We start from the raw sequence: 17718 nt of genomic DNA, 5'->3' as shown, positions 1-17718 counted from the left end.
TCCCCACTCCTCTTCCTAAGTCCTCCCCAGGTCTCCACAGCTCCTCCGAGCCTCCCTCCCTCAATCCCTGGGTTGTCAAGGCTCACTCTGAGGTCAGGACCAGAGTGCAGTGTGGGCCAGGTTCAGTGTGAGGTCAGGGTCATGGCTCAGACTGGAGTGAGAGTCAGAGCTCAGGCTGGGGAAGAGGCTGAGGATCAATCAGAAGCAGAACATGGTCCTCCAGCCCTTCCAGGGGGAGCCCACCCTGTCCTGTGGGGTCACAGATGCTGGCTCCTTCAGAAACCTTCCATCACACCCGCAGCTGGCTCCTCTGACCAAGGCATCCCCTGTTCCCCCTCTCCCTCCCCCCTGCTCTGGTGTCCAGAGTGACCAGAGCTGCCTCTGGGCAGGAAGCCAGCCCAGAAAGCCCAGGACATCCCCGAGCACCTGTCACCATGGCAACCTGCCTGCCATGCCATTCCCAACCCCCCCAATCTGGGTCCAGTACAGTTTTTCAAATTCAGAACGTCAGAATGGGAAGGGCCTAGATCAGCAGATTCCAGCCCCTCCCTTTTGTCCCAAATGAATAAACTGAGGCCGGAGTGGGGAAGGGAAGGTGGGACCTGTTGTGCAAGGACCTGACCCCAGCCTGTCCTCCCTCCCACCCACTCCCGGCCCTATGTCGGTCTCGGTCAGGGTAGGGGAGTGCGGAGTCTGGAGTGTGATCTCCGGAGAGGGGCGGGCCCTCCACCCAGAGTGGTGTGGGAGCGGGCAGCACAGGAACCAGACACCGACAATGAATAAATGATGCCCACTCGCAGCCTGCCTTCGACCAGATCGCCACCGCCGAGCGCCGGCTGGCCAGGGGCCAGTCACCGAGCCAAGGCGGCCCGGCCGGCATCCCTCGGCTCGCCTGACCTGCTGCCGAGCTGTGCGGAGCGCCGAAGATGGCGGGGCAGCGGCTAGGCGCGGGGCCGCTCTGGGCGCTGGGCGGCGGCGCCGCCCTGGGGGTTTGCCTCGCGGGGGTCGCCGGGCAGCTGGTGGAGGTGAGGCGGGGCGGCGCGGAGGGGCTCGGGGTGGCTGTCACCCTCCAGGCAGAGGGTTGGGGGGCGCCTTTCTGACCAGGAGCTGGTTTTTCCCTTCCTCTTGCCCTAGAGGTCCTGACTTAATGGGGAGACACAGCTCTATCCCAAGTGCTTCCAGGCTGTGGAGGAGACCCAGCCCCCAATCTTAGTGTCCTTGGTCGGATGGGAGGGCACAGCCTCTGATTTCAGGAACATTATTCTGATGGGGGAGACTCACTCTGACCTTAGGGATTCCCGGTCTGATTGGAGATACAGGCGGGCATCGGCGAGTGTCTGATGGGGGACGCTCAGCCCCTATGTTCTAATCTTTGGTCTAGTGAGGTCAAAGGTGGTGGGTGGGAGGCAGGAGGGTGAGGACACCCTTCCTAGAGCAGCCATGTGTTGAGTTAGACTCCATGCTGCACACTAGGCCCTGGAGGGGAGGGGCAAGCAGGGCAGGGCCCAAGGACTCAGGGTCTTACTTGGTCCTGGTGATAACTGGGAGCTAGCAAACGTTTCTGAGCGGGCAAGAGCCATGAGTCCTGGTTTGGAAGGAGAATAAATCAGAAGAGGGCACATAGTTGGGAGAACGGTTAGTTGCTGCTAAGATAGCCCAGGAAGAGGTGAAGAGGACAGCTGGGGGGTTCGCCAGGAGCCTGGCTGGGGCCAGGGAGGGAAGAGTGGGGGCCATCTGCAGCCTCCTTGGCTGGCCCCTCTGTACCCCATTCCTGCTGAGCCAGGAAGGGGAGTCAAAGAGGCTGACCAGACCCAAAATTCTGGAGCATGAGGCTGGAAGGAGAAGGCCCAAGAGGCAGGACAAGGGAGGAGTAGGGTCGGAGCCTTGTAGGCAGTGGCAGAGTGGAGACAGCAGGGAAACAGAAGTGTAAGAGACAGCCAAGCACCCAGGAGAGCCCTCAAGGGGCAGGTGCTGGGGGACAAGATGGGAGAGGGAGGACAGGGCCTTATCCTTGGGGTCTGAGGGGACACAGCCCTGAACTGGTGGGTCTGAGGTACATGGAGACAGAGCCCTGCATCCCCTGTTCCTGCTGCTGACCAGGGGGTGTGATCAGAACGCTGGGCTGGAGTCAGATGTCAGCTCTAGTGTCCCTGTAAGGGGAGCCAGGTTGGCTTGAGCCCCATGGAGTGTACTTGGTCCCCTCACCAGCTGCCCTGAGGCCTCAGGCACAGAAACTGAGCTGGTCTGGGTGTAGGAGAAGCCTGAGCGTGGGGGTCAACTCACTTCTGAGCCAAGGATTCTTCCCTCAGCCCCCAGGAAAACATCTTCTCCCAGCCCATCAAGGGAAACTGCATTTCAAGTCCATCTGCCTGCCATCTGCCTACAGCCTGAAGGAGGGCCTGGCTGAGTCCAGGCGATCCAGGGAAGCACCAGAAAGATGAGCAGGGCTGGGGTCCATGGCACCACCCCCCCACCCACAGGCATCACCCTCCATCAGCCTGTGAGGTTCTGATGGAGGCCAGGCCTCCAAGCTTGAGTTCAGACCCCTAGCAGTGCCCACAAGGAGATGCCCGATTGTTACCTGTTTCCCTCTACCCAAGACCCCTATCAGGGTGTCTTGAACAAAGCTGAAACAAGAATGTGTAAGAAGTGAGCTCTTGGCTGCCCAGGCTCTGAATCTGAGATCTTTACCGTGGCCCTCAGAATCTTCCAGTTATACAACCCAACTGGGCCAACACACTGAGCCTTAGTTTCAGGGAACCCTGCCACTGCCCAGACCTTGGCCCTGACTCTACAGATGGGTGCCAGATCACATGCATGTGTATCTAACCGCACATGCCCTATACCCACAGTGCCCAGCCCTAACCCCATATGTGTGCTCCAACCCCACACACATGTGCCAGACCCCACATACATGTGTCTGAGCCCGCAAATGGGTCCAGGCCCCTGGGATGATGCTGAGGAAGGATATCTTGTCAGTTTTACCACTCAGGTTGTGTAGAGAGCTTCCCAGAGACCGCTGGAACCATCCCACTCAAGTTAACAGATGGAGAAACCGAGGCCTAGAGAAAAGAAGTCTCCTACCCCAGTTTGCCTTGGTTAAGAGAAAAGAGCCGGGAATCATGTACCACTCCTGGGCACACAGATCCTCTGGGTTACCTGGGACAGGTTGCTGATCCTCTCCAAGTGTCCCCAATACATGCTGAAGGGTGGTGTCCATTAGATGAAGAAGTACCTGGCTTTTGGTAGGTGCCCCATCCATGCTTATGGACCAGAGGAAAGACTGGACAGATGGTTGAGCTGTAGGTTGCTTTTCCTTCCCAGAGAGCTGGAAGAGACTCCTCATGTCTGTCCTTATTTGGTTAATCAGGGGACAAGGCACTGCACAGATGCCCCAGGATCCCCTCTCCCTCCAAGTACTAACCCCCATCCACACCCCTCAGCCAAACTTGGTGACAGAGATAGGTTCATATCCCTCTCAGCCCCACAGGTCAGGGATAGGTCTTGCTCCCACCCACCAGAGCAGGGCCATGTCCCCTCAGACCCCCAGGACAGGGTGGTGTCCTACTGGGAAAGTGGGAAGTGGTGCGCTGTGCTCTGCTCACGATTGCTCCAGCCATGCTTACAGCTTTTGGCCTCCAGGTGTCGCTACTGCATTGCAGACAAATTATCTAGACCCATTTTGTGAGGATTCTGGCCTAGCCTTCTGGTCAGAGGCGGTGACTCAGGTAGGACAGGTGACTGCTGAGGCCACCTGGTGGGAGTCCTGGTCAAATAACAGAGTCACGGGGCCCTGACTCCAGTTCCACACCCCACCCCACACTGGAGGTACATGTGAGCAAAGTCCCACAGGACAGGACTCGCCTTGTCTCTGGCCTTGGTCCTGAGACCCCATCTGCCTGTGTGGAGGAGCCCAGGGCTGGAGCAGGAGGAGAAAAGGGTCCTTGAACCTGATTGGGGCAAGCCATCCACCTTTGCCCCTTGGGCTTTGGTTTCCTCAAGCATCAACCACCCTTGCACTCCAAGTTCCCAGATCCATGGTTCTGGGGCTCTACCCTCTTCTCGTTCTAAATCTGGAACTTCCCAAGGTCTGAGGCATTGTTTATGAATGTCTAAGACACTTGATTCTAGGAGATTCTGAAATGTTTGGACTGAGTGAGTGCTTGCTGAGACCTGGGCCTCTCTCGGCCCCGTCCCAGCCCCTGGCCTCTGCCTGGCTCATTCCACTCTCTCCTGACCCACAGCCCAGCACGGCCCCACCCAAGCCCAAGCCGCCCCCGCTGACCAAGGAGACGGTGGTGTTCTGGGATATGCGCCTGTGGCACGTGGTGGGCATCTTCTCGCTCTTCGTGTTGTCCATCAGTGAGTAGCTGCTCCCCCCATCACCGCCCCCTGCCGCTGCCACAACACAGTGGGAGCACGGCACTGCCTCACCCCCCCTTACCCCCCCGCTCCACCCCCAGGGGCTCAGAGCAGCAATTCCGGGCAGTGCAGGCAGGCCAGGCGCCCACAGGAGGCCCGCTGTGGTTTCTGGCACCTCCTGATCCACACAAAGTCCCTGTGGAGGGCTGACAGGCCGGTGGTGACCTGAAGTATTCTGCCCGACCGGGGATGCAGCCACATGGCAATTATGGTAATTACAGGGGACTCCACTGAACCAGGACGAAGACGTGTCATTTTCCCCTATCGTTGGCCTCCTCATGCTTTTTCTGCAGTTTGGCCAGCTTAAAACACCCACACCCAGGGGCCCCAGCATAGGCCACCCTTGGCTGCAGCTCAGCCCAAAGGCTCCCCAGACGCCCAGCAAATGTGGCTCCCAGGCTGCAAACCCTGCATTGTCAAATACCATTTCCCTGGAATGACTCACACCCACCTCAGTCAAAAGCAGGAGACCCCTTCCTCTCTTGGACCTGGGAGTTGCTTGATGCGAAGTCGCAGCAGAAGCCGGTTTGGCATGCTCCCTTCAGTTGTCCTTCCAGAGTTGGGGTCTGGAGTTGGGGAAAAGGGGGCCGAGAAACGCCGACTGGATGGCAGAGGCCGCCAGGGTACAAAGCAGAGTCTGACAGAGGTTCCTACAGGCCAAAGGGAGGAGTGGGGCACAGGCAGTAAAGAGAAGGAAAGCACACTCTTCCAGCAAAGGGTTCATGGAGGAGGGGTCCTCCAAGCTGTAGATCGGTAGGATGGATGAGTGGTTTTGTGTTAGGCAGCTGGAAAGGCGTTACAGGCAGAGGTACAGTGTGGGCAGAGGTGCAAGGAAATGGCCTTCACACAGGTCTCAGATAACCCCTATAAGACGTTTACTGAGTGCACCCGGGTCAGGGGCTAAAGGAGCATTTAAGTTCTAGCTGGAGCTCTCCTGGGGGCAGGGCTGATCACAAGGGCCCATCCAGATGCGGGGGCTCCAGGGGAGACAAGGACCTCTAATTTGCATGTGCTTCTCTTGGCACCAGAAGTGCCCTTCCACCCCCACCCGCCATGTCTTCCCGGCTGGAGTGGGAGCAAGATCTGAGCAAGAGGCTGCATTTTGTTCCTAGCCAAGGCCAATGATCAGTCAGGCTTCTGAGTGGAGGCCCCACAGAAAAACAGGTGTGGCTGCAGCCCCAGCTCAGGTGTCCAGAGAGGGGAATAACCCCCAGTACCAAGAGGCAGGGTTGGGGGAGGTATCTGCCCTGCAGGGGCCACAGGAGCAATCCAGGGTGCAGGTCCAAGGAGCAGCTCTGGGGCACCGCAAGAAGCAGGGACGAGGGCACCATGGGGCCTCAAGACACACAATGGTTTCTCCAGGGCTCTGCTTGGCCCTAGATGGTAGAAGTACCTAGGGCCACATAGGGAAGTTGCAGTGTCAGGCCCAAAAAGGCACTTGGACCTCAACCACACAGACTGACTTCTACTCCTAAACCCATTTCCTAGAGAAAGGTAAGGGATAGTCCCAAAGGCCTCTGAGCAACAGGTTAGCATTTGTTACCCTCTATGCAGGGCTCTAGGGAGTAGGGAGCTCCATCTCCCGGGGAGGAAACATCTTTCCCACTTCCCTGTCTGCTTGGGCCTCGGTGGTACAGCTGTTTGTGGAGCATCACCCCCAGAACCTTGTGCAGAGAGCTGGAGTTGGATAGGGTACCTCTTCGGGGTCCCCTCCAGCCTGGGGACTCCTATCCCAAGCCCCTGCCCGGGCCTGGAACTCGAACCAAGGAACTTTGTTTCTCTCCTCTTTGAAGAGAAGCAAACGGGCCAGGCTGGGTGGGGCAGGCCTGGAGTGAGGAGCGGTGCTTGAGTCCTGCTCTGACTGCCAAAAACTGTGGCTGAGCTCCCTTTAAAGCCCAGGCCTCCAGCCTTTGCAGAGAGCATGGGCATGGTCCTGAGGAGGCATCTGGTGGGGCAGCTGGAAGAGGTGGTCCAAGCCAGTAGGGTGGAGGTCCAACATTGGACCTCTGGCATACAGGGGTCTGGAGAGGACCAGAACCCAGTTCTTTGGGTAAGAAAGGCAGACCTACTGCCGGGGTCCTTGCACAACTAACCCCCCACCATGTGTTCCTGGATGCTGTTGACACCCCATCCATTTATTCAGGAGTCCAGTCCTGTCCTCAGCCACAAAGGCTTTGAAACCATCTCATTCATTTGTTTTCTTTCATTCTGTGAGTCTGGGGGAGATTCAGTGGGACCGCAACATTGGCTGAAGGGGTTGCACAAGATGACCCCAAGGGGTGCTCCAGCCCAGGCCACATGGGTCTGATCTATCTTCCCCAAAATAGGCCTGACTTGTCATGCCTGGCCCTCCTGCCCCTAGGAGTCTGTCAGGAAGTTATGTCTGGTCATCTGATTTGTAATAGGAAGCAGCTCCATCCCCTCCCCTGAGGCGGAGGCCAAGGTGGTCAGACTGTAGGGGCCTTAGAAAAATAAACTCAGTCCAGCCGGGTCCTGGCAGCCCTGCCCTGCCCATCCCTAGACAGGCCAGCTCCATGCCTTGGCCCAGCTTGCGTGGGCACAGCTGCCCTGAGCCAGAAAACCACTCCTGGAATAACTCTGTCTGAGGTGAAGGCCCCGGGGCAAGGTCTGTGCCCTCTTTCAGGCTCTCACAGCCAGGAGCAGCCCTGGCTTGTCCTCAGGGAGGTTGAGGAGGATGCAGCCATGTCCCCCAGGGTCTGAGGTGCTCTCAGGAGCCTGGGGAGGAAAAACTAGGATGCACAGGAGCCCAGAGGCCTGGGTTAGAAGCACAGGACACCCTCCAGGAGGCTGCAGCTTGAGTCATGGTCTAGCCCACTGCCTGCCCTCCAGGACCTCTCAGTCTGGTCAGAAAGACCCCCCAGAACCAGGACTGGTAACACAATATACGGGGCCAGTGCAAAATGAAATTGTGAGCCCCTCTGTTCAAAAATTATTAAGAATTTCAAGAAAGTGACAGCAGAATAACAAATCAAGCACAAGGCCCTCCTGAAAGTGGGCCTACTATGTGAAGCCAGCCCGGCTCAGGAAAGATATTCTGAAAATCCCAGAGCCCACAGGGGTTTTGTCAAAATGTGGAGCCTCCTGAGAGGGTCTCTTGGGTAGGACACACATAGGTAGATGGAGACAGGCCTGAAACTTGGGAACCATTCCTGGGGTGTCTGAGCTCTGGCCCTTGCCAAGCCTGCTCTGTCCTCCCCGTAGTTATCACTCTTTGCTGTGTCTTCAACTGCCGCGTGCCACGGACCCGGAAGGAGATTGAAGCCCGGTACCTACAGCGAAAGGCAGCCAAGATGTACACGGACAAACTAGAGACTGTGCCACCCCTCAATGAGCTCACAGAAATCCCTGGAGGTGAGCAGGCCTGGCCCCCAGCCCCGCCACCCTCTGACTCTGCCAAGCTGGCCAGTTCCTCGATCCTGCCACCCAGAGTTGCCCTATTGCTCCCCTCCACCTGGTTCAGGGAGGGGACCCAGCCCTGTTTCTGGAGACCAGAGCAAAGAAATGGGTCAGAGTGAGGCAGGGAGAACAAGGAGCTATTCTGCAGGTAGGAGAGGTTTGGAAGGAAGAAGGCATGAAGGGCTGGACTGGGAGGCTCTGGTGCAGGCCCTAGGACCCTGTCTCACTCCTGTTGCACCCTTTTTCCTCTGCTCCACAGAGGATAAGAAGAAGAAGAAGAAGAAGGACAGTGTGGATACAGTGGCCATCAAGGTAGAGGAGGATGAGAAGAATGAGGCCAAGAAGAAGAAAGAAGAGAAATGAGGAGAGCTTCCTGGAGGTGGAGGCTGGGGCTAGCCGGCCCTGGGGCTCATAGTCCTGGCCAGAGTCCAGACATCTTAGACTCCAGGCTAATACATGGACCATAGAGGTTGCAGAACACCCTCTCCCTTCTCAGAGGGGGTTGCTGAGGCCCCGGACCCTGTCCTAGAGCCTACTGGGGCAAGGATATGACTGCACCAGGTGTGCTGCCTCCCAGCCTGGACTCCACTCCTTTCACCCCATCCACGTGGCCGCTCAGCAGAGGTGGTCTTGGGCCACTGTCCCTCTGTAGATCCAAAGTGGCCTCTACCCACCCAGACATGCCTCTGTCCCCTCTTCTGCCAGGAACAGCAGTGGCTAAAGGGGTAATGGGATGTGGGTTTCCTTCTGGAAGGGGATGGCTGACCTGGATGGGCTAGATGTGAGGCCCCATCGGGCTGGCCATGAGGAGGGAGAGGGTCACTGGGGGAAGCAGGGGCAGCAGAAGGTTCTCGGACTTAGCTGGATAGCAGCTCTGGTGGTGAGGGGGCTGCCCCAAGCCTGGCAGGGGTTCTGGCCCAGGGCAGTGAGCAGAGGGAGACCAGAGGGAGCAGAACCCCCAGCATAGCAGATACCGAGCTCTAAGCAATGGATACACTTGTCTTACACGCTGTGATGCAGCTGAGGCTGCTGGAGGGCCTAGCATGAGGCCCATGGGCTCAGGGCTAGGGGCTGCAGGGGTGCAGAAGGCTGAGGCCAGTGGGCCAGAGAGAGAAGGGCCCCATCTTGGGAATCCAGGGAAAATTTGAGAAGCCAAGGGGGACTTTGGGTTTTTCTGCTGGCCCTTTCTAGGCTCAGCTGTGGTAGCAGGTGTCAGGGCCCCAGGAGATCACCGCAGGGGGCAGTTAGGGATTGAGGCAGCAACCAGCCTTCCACCTGCTGAATATAACAGCACAGAGCTTCCTCTTCCATTCTTAACTACGGTGCCTAAAAGAAGCACTGCTAGCCAGGTGAAGGCTCAAACTTGACCTGGGGACTGAATCCTTGGGGAGGGGAGATGCAGAGAGGGGTTTCTAGATGGCAGCGAACATCAACTGAGGTACTCAGACCTTGGCCTGGAGACTAAGGAGACACCGGAGATTTCCGAGGCAGGGGGAGCTGCTGGCAAAGCTCATGCTGCCTCTGCAGCCTGCAGAGATTTGTAAATAAAGCTGAGTGCCTTCTCATACCCAAGTGACCTGAGATGACCCCTCAGGATGCCCCATCCCTGGAGCATTTACGTGGAGGGTGATGCAGTGATCAGTGATAGGTGGTGTAGGCCAGGCTGACGTTCCCTCTCCTGACTTTTCTCCCAGCCTGAATTCGGATGAGCTGGAGGGAGAGGTGGTGGCCAAGAGGCAGCGGGGTCAGCTGCAGCCAGTGGGGCCTAGCCCTGAGGCAGGGCATCAGGACCAGGGAGGAAGCTACCTGCTCTCCACTTGCCTCTGCTCCACACCCTGGGTTTCAATAAGTGGGTGCTTGGGACACAGAGGAGTCAAACCTGGATTCTGATCTGGACCTGGACCATTATTACACGAGAAGAGGGAACCAGGCTGACATGGGGGAAGGAGCATGGGGTCTTAGAGCCATGAGGGGGCAGAGAGATTACAGAAGGCCCTGCTGTGGAAGCTGAGTACTCACTGCGCCACCAAGTGGGAACCCTGACCCTGCCCTTGGGCTCCAGCCTATGGGCTTCTCATACATATGGCTGTGGCAAAGATCATTCTACCCATACAAGCCAGAGCCCTCCTGTTGGCTGGGCAGCAGAAGTCCAGAGGAGCAGGGGCCACTATAAGTCAGAGAAGCAGCTGGTAATGCCTGGGGTAAGTCCAGGCCCAGGCTACATCTGCCCTGCCAGCTGCCTCCCTGACCTCTGACCTGGGCCTCCACTAGCCCTTTATGGACAGGCTGGTGGGGATGGTGGGGATAATATCTGATCCCAGTGGGCATCTGCCCCAGTCTCCAGACAGCGGACAGGGCTGGAAGGTCAAAGTCCACTACAGTGCTTCAGGGCAATAACAGGATATGTTCTAGCCACCGGCCAGAAGATGGGCCGAAGTCAAGGAGAACACACTTACCTCCCCGGCCCAGACAGAGCTGCACCCTTATGCCCAGCCTCACATTGTGTCCTGGCAGCCCCAGCTTCAGCCTGACCCTCCATCTTCTGACCCCAATATCTAGGCCCTCCATCAGCGGACCCCAATATCATCCCTACACACTCCCTCCACCTTCTGTGGGAGCCACCCTGAACCTTTGGATGGAGGCAGATCCTGGGGCTCTGTACTTTTCAGTATAAACTGCCCGGAGTCACCCATCCCACCCCTGTCTGGTTCTCTCATCTTCCACTGGAGCAGGCCCAGGAAGGAGGAAGCATGGGGAAGAGAAACATTTAACTGAGCACCTAGTCTCTGCCCTGCCTTGCGGGGCTTTGAGAGCTGCACCCATAGCATTCTAGGCACAGAGGGTGAGGAGGGGCCTGGGCAAGGGAGGGTGCACCCAGAGACAACGGCACGAGTATCAGAGGACAGCAAGGAGGTTGAGGGGCAGCAGGAGTGCCAGGAGCAGGGCCCTGGATGGGGCTGGCAGAGTCTGCCCGTTGAGGCGTTCCCACTGCTGGTAGGAGGAGATGTGTAGGTAGATGGGCAGGGCCTTGCTCTTCTTGCAGCCTGGGCCCCAGCTCACCATTCCCACCAGGTATCATATGCTCTCCACAGGACAGGCCAAGGGCTCACCACTTATCTCCTGTGGGGAGGGGTGGGGGAAACAAAAAAGGAGGCCAGATGTGGTCCAAGGGAGACTTAATCCAGCTCAGGAAGAAGCAGGGTGCCCTCACATCAGACCTTCCCTGCAGCCCCCGAGTGTCACATAGCTGAGGGGTGCCCTTGAGGTCCTGACCCAGGAGACCTTCCTCAAAGGGCTCCACCTCCCATCTCTCTCTTGCCAGTTCTCCATCCCCCATCTCTTTAACACCCACCCTCCATCTTCCCACTACCTCCCATTCTTCTCCCTCATCTCCAACCTCCATCCCCACTCCCCATCTCTCTCACCCCAACCTTCATCTCTTTCCTCCCAATCTCCATTCCTCATCAAATCTCCCCTCCCCCATCTTCCTATCTTCCCCCTCAGTCACCCCTGCTCATCCCCATCCCCTTCCCCACCTCCCCGCAGGTCCTGCCTTCCCTGTGCCCCCAGCCCCATTCCTGGCCAGGTGCCCTTGGAGGCAAGTGAGCAAGGGGGAGAGATGTTCACATAGCAAAACTGTTCCTGTTGATGTCCTTTGCACAAATCATCTGGGAGTTGATGATCTGAATCAGAGAGGGGATTTTGGAGAACCTGTGGTAGACGCTTTCACACTCCGTGCTGTTCAGGATAGTGACTTCCTTCTCCTGGATGGTCCTGAACTGGGGCCACACACCTGTGGGACAGGGGCCCCCATTCAGGCTTGGCGGTTTCGCTCCTGCCCACTGCCGCCAGCCTTGTGTCCATCCTCCCTTTGTTCTTCGCCACTCCTCCAGCCTCTTCTCCTTGCCACACAGCAGCTCTGGAGATCTCTCCAGGCTTAGGCCACCCACCACTCCAGCTGATGCTTCCCAAGGGCCCCTTGACATAGAGACCTTGGGAGCAGGCTACCCATGATCTGGCCTTGTTGGACCTCGTCTCACATCCTGCAGAATACTACCCATTGAGTCCATTCTGATCTCAGCATCTTGGCTCTTGCGTTCCTTCTATCCCCAAAGCCTACCAGGCCCATCTAAGGTCCAAATCCTGCCTTTTCTTCAAGCTTTCCCCAAAGGCCTCTTCCTTCTCTAAGCTTCCCTAGACTCCCCTCCGTGGGTCCCAGGCACTCTTTACTCCCCTCCCTGCTCTCTCAATTGTATCTCTGTCCCTAGTCTGAGCTCCTAGGGGACAGGTGACTTCCAACCATTCCCAGCCATTCCTCAGATAGGCCATGGCAGGCAAGACAAAATGCCACCCCACCCCAGGCTGGAGACCCTGTGGGTGCTTTCAGGCAAGCTGACTCTATGAGGCCACAGGGAAGGGTGCCTCTCTTGTGGGAAAGGGATAGGGGTTCCCTGAAGGAAATGGACATTCCTGGGGCGCATAAGGAAATGGTCCCTTGGGCGGCCCTGGGACAACACTCCTGCTCTTTGGGCTCCTAAATTGGGATGATGAGGGATTGAGGGCCACTCCTGGGGGAGGGAGCCATGAGTGGACCCTCAGTGACTCCCACCTTCTGGGTGCAGATTGCCCTGAGCCAACCACATGGGATCTTCTGGGGAGCCTTTTACAGACACAGAACCCTGCTCCTCTCACCTTGGCTGTTCTGCTTCAAGACATGGATGCCCTGGGATTGTGTGCAGACAGCAAGATACTACTCTGTGCCCCCTCTACCTTCAAGGAAGTCCTATTTACAACCCTGGCCTGGGCCTGAGGGTTCAAGAGCAATCTGGGTCCCCTAAAGCCTAAATGGCCATGATACATTCACTGCTGAGACCCTCAAAGGGAAAGAGACCTCAGAGATGAGAGCCCGACGGGGGTGGGGATGGGGTCCCTGGGGGAGGTGTCTCAGAAATATCTGCCCATGGTAGACCCTGGCCTGCATCCAGGTCCTCTCCCACACCACCCACCTTGCTGTGGTGAGGCTCCGACTTACCATCAACCCTGGGGAGTCCCCAGCCTGTCACAGTGCAGAGGGCATGGTCCTTTAGCGTATAGTCCAAGCCAGGCAGGCAGATGGGCCAGACATACTTGTTGTACTTGAGTGGCTGCTCAAGCTTAAGGAGGGTAATGTCATTGGCCCGGCCGACCCAGGACCAGTACCGATGGGACCGATAATGGCTGTTCACAATGACCTGCTGTGCCAGGACGTCGACAGTAGACTTGGATATCTGGTCAACCCATGGACTCCCCACCCGCACTGAATAGGTAACATCACTCCTAGGGGAACAGCGAGGAGAGTCCTCCATCAGCTCCAAGAACCCCACTCCAGCCTGCACCCCCTACCCTCCACCACACTGTTGCACCCTGAGCAAATCCTGGTAGGCCACCCACCTGCTTCAAGCCCCAGAGCCCACTCCTCACAACAGATGTGACTGGGGCCCTGCACACACACTGTGTGGTCCAGTCCTCACAACAACCCTTCCTTTTATGGAGAGGGAAAATGGGGCTCAAGTGACTGACTCAGGCTACCCAGCTAAGAAGTGTGGAGCTGGGACGTGGACCCAGTTTTCTCTGGTTCCAAACTCTGGACTCTGTCCAGCATCCCATGCTGGGCCCTGGAAGTGACAGAGACCTTGTGCAATCAGCCCTGCCTTGCCCTCCAGCCTCCTTTCTCAGCGTGTCCCTTAGGCTTGGAGCTCGCTTCTCCACTGGTCAGCCCTCATGGCCAGATGTGACCCTCAGGCCGCTCCCTGGCCCCAGAACATGGGCATGCCCACTCTCTCATGCCCACACTGACCAGACTCCCCTGTGAGCATCTATCTTCTTGTCTGTCTTCCCCAGCAACCTGAGAGGAGTGGTGCAGCCCTTTTCTGCCCCCAGTGCCCAGGCCAGGCCTGGCTTCAAAGAGTGGCAAGGCTGTTGGTTGAATGAAGGAAGGAATGAGTAAGTGAAACAAAGGGTGTGGAGCAGAAGAATTAGGACATTCTTTCTGCAGATAGGAGGAAGGAGGCCTAGACAGTGGCTGCAAGCCTCCATTTCCTATCTATGGAATGACTGTACAGGACTGGAGGGGGCCAGGTGAGGGGAGGAAACCCCCAGCTCCCAGGAAGGAATCTGCAGGACTCATCCCCCACCTGCTCAGAGCTAGGGTGAGGTGGGGCTAGGACTACGGTGTCTGCCACTGATGGGCCAGCTGGCAAGATGACTGGGGCCCTGGTGGCTCCAATGACTTTCCACTCATCCATCTAGGCCCCGACTCACTGGATCATGCAGTGGGCCACAGTCAGCACCCACTCGGAGGCAATGAGGGTGCCTGCACAGATATGTGTGCCATTGGCCCGCACACTGACCATCCATGGCCACCACCGAGCCATGGCCTCCGGATCCCTGAGGGTGGGGTCCCGCTCATAGGAGAAGCCACAGGCTAAGGAGGAAAATGAAAGGAGCTTGATAACGAATGGGCCCTTCCAGCCACATCCCACAGCACCTCTCCCTCCTCCCTCCCCTCAGCCTGATCTCCCACCTCTCTAGCTGGCCTGCACCCATCCAATGATTCTCCTTCTTCACTGGTCATCACATAATGATGTTGTTCACATGAGGACTGGGGTCTCCAGCCTCAGAAGGGCCTCAGCACTCCCCAGGTATCCCTCTCTCTGGTCCCACAGCTTAGGCCCCAGGGCGTTCCCAGCTGACCAGCCTGGTGCGCCACTAGCTCCTTTGTCCTGGTCAAGCAGACCTCAGCTCTGGCCAGGCCCTTCACAAACCCATCTGTGTTTCCATCTGGTTCCCTTACTTCAGCCAAGGAAGACCCCTCCCCCTCCTCTAGGATCCTTCTCCTGTGATTCAGTGAGAGAAAGGCAGGTGACCTAAGAGAAAAATGGGCAGTGTGCATGAACACATACATCTGAGGACGAAACCCCAATAGCAAACAAACGCAGAAGCTCTTCAGCCCCATTAGTCCTCAGGGAAATGTGGACTTAAATCACAGTGAGGTTCTGCTCACAACCACCTGCCAGGCAAAACTAAATGTCCCTGATACCAAGTGTTGGTGAAGAGCACGGCCCCAGACTGCTCACTCACTGCTGGAGGGAGGGTCAATGGGTGCAGCCACTTTGGAAAAGCTTTTATGTAAAAAGTTCTTTAAACTGAAGGTGCACATATCCAACACCACAGCAGTCCCGCTCCTACGTGTTCCAAATGGATTAGAGGATTGTGAGATCAATGTAAATGGGCTGTCACCAGCGGCTGTAAAGGCTAACACAGAAGAGGGAATAGCGGCATGCACAGCAGGGTGCAGCTGGGTCCTGTGTGTGACTTTCTGTGACAGTTAAATTCTGTGCACTCAGTTCCAGGATGAGAAGTATTTCTTATGTGGGTCTTACTTCAACATGACTGGAAGCCACTGCTGGAGAGAATGTCTTGTGGGTGTGCCCCTAGACACACAAGGGAAGGCTCCCTGAAAGCCCTGCTGGAGACCCCCAAAGGCCTTGGCTGGGAGCCTGGATCAGGGACTGGGCCAGATGGAGAGGCGTTGTCCCCATAGACTGTTCAGGGAGGCAGGACGTGAGCACACCCCAGGCTCCCCCCACCTTCCTTGCCTCCTACCTCAACAGCATGGGAGGCCTGGCCCACAATAGGTGCTCAATAAGCACTGGTAAAAGGAAGGTCCCCTCTCACTCTCTGTGCCCCTTCTTCCGCTGTCCCTTAAGGTCCTCAAGGCTGCTTGGGCACCCTCCTCCCGCGTGGAGGCCACAGTACTCACGGGGAAGGAACTCATCCTCGTCGGCTTTAGAAGCAGAGTACTGCAGGGTCCTGGGCGGCTGGCTAGTGGCGGCCTGCCGGGGCAAGCGACGTCCGCCCGAGGGACAGGTGGCACTCGGGGCACAGGGGGCGCCAAGGTAGGCGGGGGCACCCGTGGACAGTGCCCCCGGCACTTCGCCAGCGCCCAAGCAACCTGTGGAAGGACGCAGAGGATCAGAGGTGGAGGCCAGGCCTGTGGGAGGAGGGGCGGGGGCGGGGCTCACCCGCGGGCCGCAGCAGCAGTAACAGCAGTAGCATCAGCAGGAGCCCGGCGTGGGCAAGGGCGGACGTCCGGGGGCGCGGGGGGCTGCGCCTGCCGGCCGGCGCCCCACACCAGAGATCCATCCCCGAGAAGCAGCGAATAAGCCGCGGCGCTCATCTCGCGACGCCGCTCCAGGGGCTCGCCCCACGACGGCGCCCCCCATTGGCAGCCAGCGGCAGCTTCTGCGGTGTGGTGGGCGCGGGCGTTCCCGGCCCCGTCCGCGCGGCGCCCCCCAGTGGCCCCCCGCGATGGTGCTCCTGGTGTCCCGGCCGCCTTGTGCCTGGCTTGCTGGTGCTCAGGACTGCCTGGCTTCTGGCCACGCCTCTGCCCTCCTGGGACCCCGTGTCTCCCAGTCGGCCTGGCCAAGCAGTTTCCTGGAGTCCCTTAACCTCACCTCGGCCGGTTCTTGCACCTCCTCCTCCGGCAGCCCACTTCCACCCCTACCCGGTGAGATGAAGGCCCAGCCCCTGGGGCTGGCATCCGGGATTTCCAAGCGGTTCCACCTGCCCTCCAGCCTGGTAATTACGGTGGGGCCTTGCCCCAGGGCACTGAAATTAAGCAGATTGAAATGTTTTCAATAATAATTTTTCAAGAGTGCATAATTTTAAGCATTGTCGCCATTCAGCAAATTTCCTTCCCTTACAGATCCATCTGCTTAGAAAGATGACACAGGTGAGGTTTCCATAAACAGAGAAAGAGGGATAGTAACCATTGGGCCCTTCTGGGAGCAGAACGCCACTTGGTATGTTGGAATTTGGGGAACACTTTGATGACTCAGTGACACAGATGGATAATACAATTAAAAAGTAGTCTGGGGAAATACTATGAGAAGCTTTCGTTCAAAGCTGTTGGAAAATTCTAGCCTAATAAATGATAAGGTGAAAGTTAAATCAAGCCAGGACAATCTAACATTTGCCAGGTCCTGCTGTCTTGGGAGAGACAATAGGGCTGGCCATTCAGTACTCCAATCTCCAGCAAACCACACCTACTACACTCTGGAGCCCGAGGGCAAGGGTAGCTGGCCACTGTGAACCTGAGGCCTACCAGGTCTGAGGGGCCCCCATGCTACCTTCCACAAGGGTGGCAGAGCTCTGCCCTCTCAGTCTGGCTAGCTTGCTCCTGTCCTTCCTCTTCAGAGTATGATGGAGGTCACTAAGGCAGCTCAGGAGCTCAGGGTGCAGTCACCTCACACAATCACCTAAGCAGGCACTCTGCCTTGCCCCTCCCTGCCCCCCATCATCACCCATCCCTGCCAGGGAGGGAGGAGGAACCAGTCAGTTTCTGTAGACTCCTAGGGTGATATGAGGGCTTGGGAGAGACCCACATGTTCTGAAGCCAGGTCCACAAGTGCAGGTCTGGTCATTGTGAGTTTCTTGGGAAGAGGCCAACCCTCACAGTAAGGCCTGAGGGAAAACTGTTGGGTCAGAGACCCAGGAGAGGGTCATGGGGACCTGGGGATTGCTGGAGTGCTGGGATGACTAAGCAGGGAGTGAGATCACAAAGTCCAGCTCCATATTTGGCAGAAGAGGAAACTGTAGCCTAGAGACGGGAACATGATGAGCAGAAGTACAAGGAGGACTATCAGGGAAGCTCCCCTTGAGAGGACAGCCAGGCCTCTTGGGGGTGGCGAGGCTTTGAAGGGTCTGGCCATAATCAAGAAGAAAGATGATGACGTCAGTGACACAAAGTTCAAGAGCATCTTCATTGAACAATTGAAAAAACAGTGGCTCTGGGACCCTCTCCCAGAGTACTCTGCCCTGATGTCCTGTACTCCTCCA

The 17718-nt window shown here is 57.4% G+C and overlaps 2 protein-coding genes across 2 annotated transcripts; one reads left to right on the top strand and one right to left on the bottom strand.

Moving 5' to 3' along the window:
• The first annotated feature begins 926 nt into the window (after positions 1–926).
• On the top strand, positions 927–8202 carry TMIE (transmembrane inner ear). The gene is made up of 4 exons (XM_068558614.1): positions 927–1025; positions 4245–4362; positions 7645–7794; positions 8099–8202. Exons 1-4 carry the CDS (start codon positions 927–929, stop codon positions 8200–8202), a joined length of 471 nt encoding a protein of 156 aa, XP_068414715.1.
• A 2532-nt stretch (positions 8203–10734) lies between these two features.
• Positions 10735–16023, bottom strand: PRSS50 (serine protease 50). The gene is given in 7 exon segments (XM_068559164.1): positions 10735–10959; positions 11467–11489; positions 11492–11632; positions 12872–13155; positions 14140–14302; positions 15641–15832; positions 15903–16023. Coding segments are annotated over 7 exon segments (1149 nt in total).
• Between the last annotated feature and the right edge of the window lie 1695 nt (positions 16024–17718).

The sequence above is a fragment of the Eschrichtius robustus genome, chromosome 12 (genome assembly GCF_028021215.1).
Source record: "Eschrichtius robustus isolate mEscRob2 chromosome 12, mEscRob2.pri, whole genome shotgun sequence".
Taxonomy (NCBI): domain Eukaryota; kingdom Metazoa; phylum Chordata; class Mammalia; order Artiodactyla; family Eschrichtiidae; genus Eschrichtius; species Eschrichtius robustus.
Note: the sequence above shows the minus strand (reverse complement) of the source record. Positions and strands in the feature narration are given on the sequence as shown.